The following is a 5,087-nucleotide window of genomic DNA, read 5'->3' on the forward strand; positions in this document are numbered from 1 at the left end:
CATAACTCAATCCCTAAAATGAAGAATAGTTCAACATTACTCTTGTGTAATTAAAACTATATAAACAAACTTAATTCATTCAGTTTGTTTATATTTCATCCGCTATCCCATAAATAGGACATCAAATAATTTATTTGTAAAACCTAAAAAACAATATATAATAATACTGACTACTTCGTAATTACTCTGAAAAAATAAAAAGACCAAATTCGTCGATATTAATCAACTTCTGTCTGAGAGTTGTTGAAACTTTCTTGAAATTTTTTGGCAATTTTGCTAAAATTCTATTTGTTCAATGACGTATGAACTCATATACATGAGTCTTGCAAAAGTAAAGCGCTAACTTATTGCTAAAAGGGTGTGTGAACCGCTTTGCTTCTTGTCATAATGTGTGAATAACCTTTTCCGTTCAATTTGCGTATTTTAATCCTTTTTTAGTCATTGCCCAAAGTTTCCGCTTGATAGCAAAAAATTTAGATTCTCTGCGATTTATAGGTTAATAATAATAAACGTTAATACATTTACTTGGTCATAGATAATGAAATGAGAATGATTTATCCTGATGGGTTAAATAATGGGTTAAATAATGGGTTAAATAATGGGTTCAGTTTGAAATTTGCGTATTTTAACCCATTTTTAGTTATTACTAGGACAACAGCATATTCTTTTTACTGTTTTGACTCTCGAGTATATATCAGTTAATATCTTACATGCTTTTATATAGAGTGATGTGGTTCTCGGTTGATTAACTGTGTCTAACTGTGTCGGATATATACTCGAGTGTCAAAGCAATGACAAGAATATTTTGTTGCCATAGCCCTAGTCGTTACACAAAGTTTCAACTTAATAGCAAAAAGATTAGATCCTCTGGGAAATAATGGGTTAAAGAAACAAATGCGATAAAATCAACTATAGCGTGCACCTCTACCTTCATGTTCTAGTTATAAATACGACTAGTAGGCCACTCGGCATCGCCCGGTCGTAAAATACACTTAATTATGATATTTTGATTAATGCAGATTTCGTATTTATTATTATATTGTATTGGACCGAATATATAAAGATAAATTTCTAAAAAAACTGTTCTTTTTTTTTTGTTTTAAATTTGAATATATTATTTATTGACCTTTTATCTTCAATTTGTTATATTATAAGATTTTGGTACATAAATTATTTACTTTTTAATAGACATTTCAAAATGGGAAGCGTGAATTATTCGACCCCCCTGTCTTTCCAAGCTTATAACTCCTCGAAAAAAATGTAATTCAAGCCCTAATATTTTTTTCAATTAAAAGAGCAAGGACCAAGGTTTCATTAAAAAAAAAAAAACTAAAAAAAACAAACAAATAACGTGGTTTAAAAAAAAGGTTTTAAACTTCAAACTTTACAGGTAAAATTCTAAAAAACACTACCTGTTTTTTGTTTTAAATTTGAATATATTATTTATTGACCTTGTCTCTTCAATTTGTGAGTAAATTAATTATTTACTTTTCGGTGAGTAAATTAATTATTTACTTTTTAATAGAAACTTGAAAATGGGGGGGGGGGGCGTGAATTAAAAAAAAAAAACGTTTGTCTAAAATATTATATTCGGTTTATTGGAAAGAACATAAAATTTCACATTGACCCTGAAAATATCGTAAAAATACAATCAATAGAAAAATTTTGATAGATTTTTAAAGTTTAAAAATTGAAAAATATTGAGTTCGGAAAATTCATTACTGTTTTAAAAAATATATTTTTATTACTTTTAAAACAACTTTAATAGTTTATTTTGGAAGTATAATCCATAAAGAAAATAAATAACCCACTTTTAACAGAGAAATTACGAGATTTTTATATTTTATTCGCAGTTTCGTGTTAGGGGTGTCAAAAATTCCTACAAAAATTCTGATACACCTAGTGCTCGCCAACAAATAAACTATAAACAACAAATACGAGGCGCGTTTCAAAGTTAATGCATCCTATTTTTTTTTCCACCGAAATGGGTCAGATGGGACAACAAATTGCATTGCAATTATTACAGAATTTATGAATTCATGACCTGAAAGTTTTATCCCTCTGTTACAGATATTGACGGTGTGACACTTTGGGAAAGCAACCTCTGTCATGGAGTGCGTCAAAAGCAGGGATGCGCCCGTCATTGAATTTTTGACAAAAGGGCATTGAGAATAGTGGTGACTATGTAAAAGAATGAATCCTGGAGCATAAAATGTCGCTCGTTTTAATGGTACCACTGCATTCTTTATGGCTCTTCAACTTTTTGAGTTAAAAAAAAAAATAGGAGGCTTTACTGTTGGAACGACCCTCGTGAATAAAGATAAGTTAATTATTTACCTTGACAGCTTGTTGACTGACTTCGACGTGCAACAACTTCGACAAGTAATTCCTGAATTCCTCAAAGGAAAGTTTTTTATCGCCGCTGGTGTCAAATTGGAGAAAGAATTGCTTGTATTGTTCCCGAGTAAGAGGCATGATTAAGCTGTCTTTGCTGACCGAGTTGTAAGAGAGCACGGAGCAAATTTGTGTCGAGAAATGGGTCGTCTCCTGTTTATATAGGCAGCGCGGACAATTACCAACTTGAAACAGGTTCGTTTCTTGCTTGTTCGATGGATGGAGGGAGTAACCTAACTAGCCGAAGGCGGAGGATTAAATTGCTACCTGAATTACGTCTGCAAGAAAAAAAAAAGTGGTGGGTTGTAAATAATTTATTTATTGCATACAATAAGAAAAAGAAGCATAAGTAGAAGAAGAAAAAAATGAGGAAGAAGAGGATAAAGAAGGAGGATGAGAAAATAAGAAGCAAAAAAAGGCCAAGAAGAGAGAGAGAGAGAGAAGAAGAAGAAAAAGAAGAAGAAGAAAAAGAAGAAGAAGAAGAAGAAGAAGAAGAATGCCATTATGTCCACATGGAAAAGGTGTGGTGAGAACCCACAGTGTTATTCCATTTTATTAAGAAAACAATAAACCAGTGTATATTGAGAACAAATCGAAAACGTTCGCCTATAAAATACATTGAATGCTATAGCCAGTCCCAATAAAGCGAGACATAATCATAAAAATAAAAAAAATAAAATTCTTTCGTTCCATTCGACAAATCTGTGACGATTCCAGACTTTCTTCTTTTGTAAAGACGTTTAACACGTGTGTATAAAATTGCAATGCATATTTCAAGAGCTCTTAAAATCTAGAAATGGTAGACAAAAGTAAATTTCAGATAGAAACATGATTCTCGCGATTCTTCAACCTCTCTGTACAAAGGTTTGTCAGGACAATCTAATATGATACTTCATCCTGTAAGATATCCCAAATCGTATGAGTTTCGAATACTACGTTATATTAGATATAAGGTATCCCTAGATACGGCAATATCTTACTATTTAGATATCCTCTCAACACGGCCATATACTGGCCCATACGAGGAATGGTGCAGCTTCTAGTGTCTCAAATAACACTACTTAGCTGGACACTCTATCAGACCAGATGAATTTCCATCCTGGGATACAGTAACACCAAAAGACCAACGGATAGTTATCTATATATCTATACAAGTGAGAGTGTGTGTGAGGACACTTCTCAACCTATATACTCAAAAAGTTTTTAATGTAGAGACTTGAAATTTGGTATATAGGGTATTCAGACACGTGAAAAACTTTTTAATCGGTTTTCATTTCAGGGCTGCTGGGTGGGGGATTAAAATTGAAATAAATGTACGTGGGGCTCATCAGATTTTTATCTGTTTGTCAACTGTTTCACGAATGCCCATACGTGAATGGCTCACATGACAGATTCTTTATGGTATGAATAAGTAGGCTTGAAAACACTCTCTAAAGATCGTGTCAATCTGGCCCAATGGTTATCGGACTTAAGTTACTGTCTTTAGATTTTGGTTTCGATCTTAGCGCGAGTATTTTTTTTTTGTTACTTATAAGAAGTGAATTGTTTAGAAAAAACATAATACTCGTATGCACATGTCTTCAGTTTCTTTACGTTTTTTTCACAATTCATTTTTAAAGGAATGTAACTTTACGTTTAATACCGGGCAACGCCGGATATATATTCTGGTAGTATAATATAGTTAACCTGTCAATTGGAGGGAGGAAAGTTGGTATTCTTTACTTCTTTACTGACTCAACGTTTGAGAGGAAAAGAACAATCTTGATTGAACCCTCCAATATCTATGTATTTCATATAGAAATTAAGTGTTAGCTTAAAAAAGGTAGAGCTTCCATGATAAAGAGACGCAGGTTACAATGTGAGACGGCTAAAATGGCGGTATTTTTTATCAATGTTCTTCTAAATTCGGTTTTGGGAGTGTTATGTGCTATTAGGTGTTGGTAAAATAAGTTGTTCAGAGACGACAGGTGACATATAAGCCGGCGAGATATACTGGTTTTAGTCATGCCGATGTACGAGCTATTTTGGAGACATATTTCCTTATAGGACATTTAAAAACATACATGGCGTTGCAAGTTTTTAATAAATTCTCGTCGAGTATCGGGTTATTACATATAATATAACATAAATTCACTAAATGCAATTTTTTGTAATTCATTACTCGCCTGAAAACGACTCATGAAGTTCGCGACTATGGCAACTTTCTTTTAAAACTCGAATAGAACTTTCGAATATTTGCCCGCCAAATGGGGGCGGGGAACAGATCGCAGGAGAAACAAACAGAAACTATTCCTGCTGTTCAATGAAACATGTATTTTATTACTTGTGATAAATTCATATGTTAAGTTAACATTCGTTCATTTTCATGTTAATTTATTTAAACACACGGTCAATTTCATATACATTCATTTAATTTATATTACTTTAAACAAATATTTTATATCCAATAGTAATTATTTCTGTAAAGATGTTTTTGTAAATAAACATATTTTAAAAATGTACGTGTAACATATTTATTTAGAAACTCAGTTTATGGCTCTTCTTATTTATTAGATTAAAAAAAGATTTATTTTCAGTATTATTCTATCTATACAAGAGCCAGGTACGTCCAAGGATGGAGTACTGTTGCCACATCTGGGCAGGAGCTGCTAGAAAGGACTTGTCCTGCCTTCATAGAGTTCAAAATAGACTTC

General features: G+C 32.4%; 1 protein-coding gene across 1 annotated transcript in view; it reads right to left on the reverse strand.

The window, feature by feature from the left end:
• LOC145291212 (uncharacterized) overlaps nucleotides 1–2,718 on the reverse strand; it is an 18,117-nt gene extending 15,399 nt beyond the window's left edge. The window contains exon 1 of the mRNA XM_080136797.1: nucleotides 2,338–2,718. Within this exon, the coding sequence (XP_079992923.1) occupies nucleotides 2,338–2,475 (138 nt within the window). The 5' untranslated portion in view covers nucleotides 2,476–2,718. The remainder of the gene's footprint in view (nucleotides 1–2,337) is intronic.
• Nucleotides 2,719–5,087: the final 2,369 nt, after the last annotated feature.

The sequence above is a fragment of the Euprymna scolopes genome, chromosome 12, assembly GCF_053919585.1.
Source record: "Euprymna scolopes isolate OS-2025 chromosome 12, ASM5391958v1, whole genome shotgun sequence".
NCBI classification, from domain to species: domain Eukaryota; kingdom Metazoa; phylum Mollusca; class Cephalopoda; order Sepiida; family Sepiolidae; genus Euprymna; species Euprymna scolopes.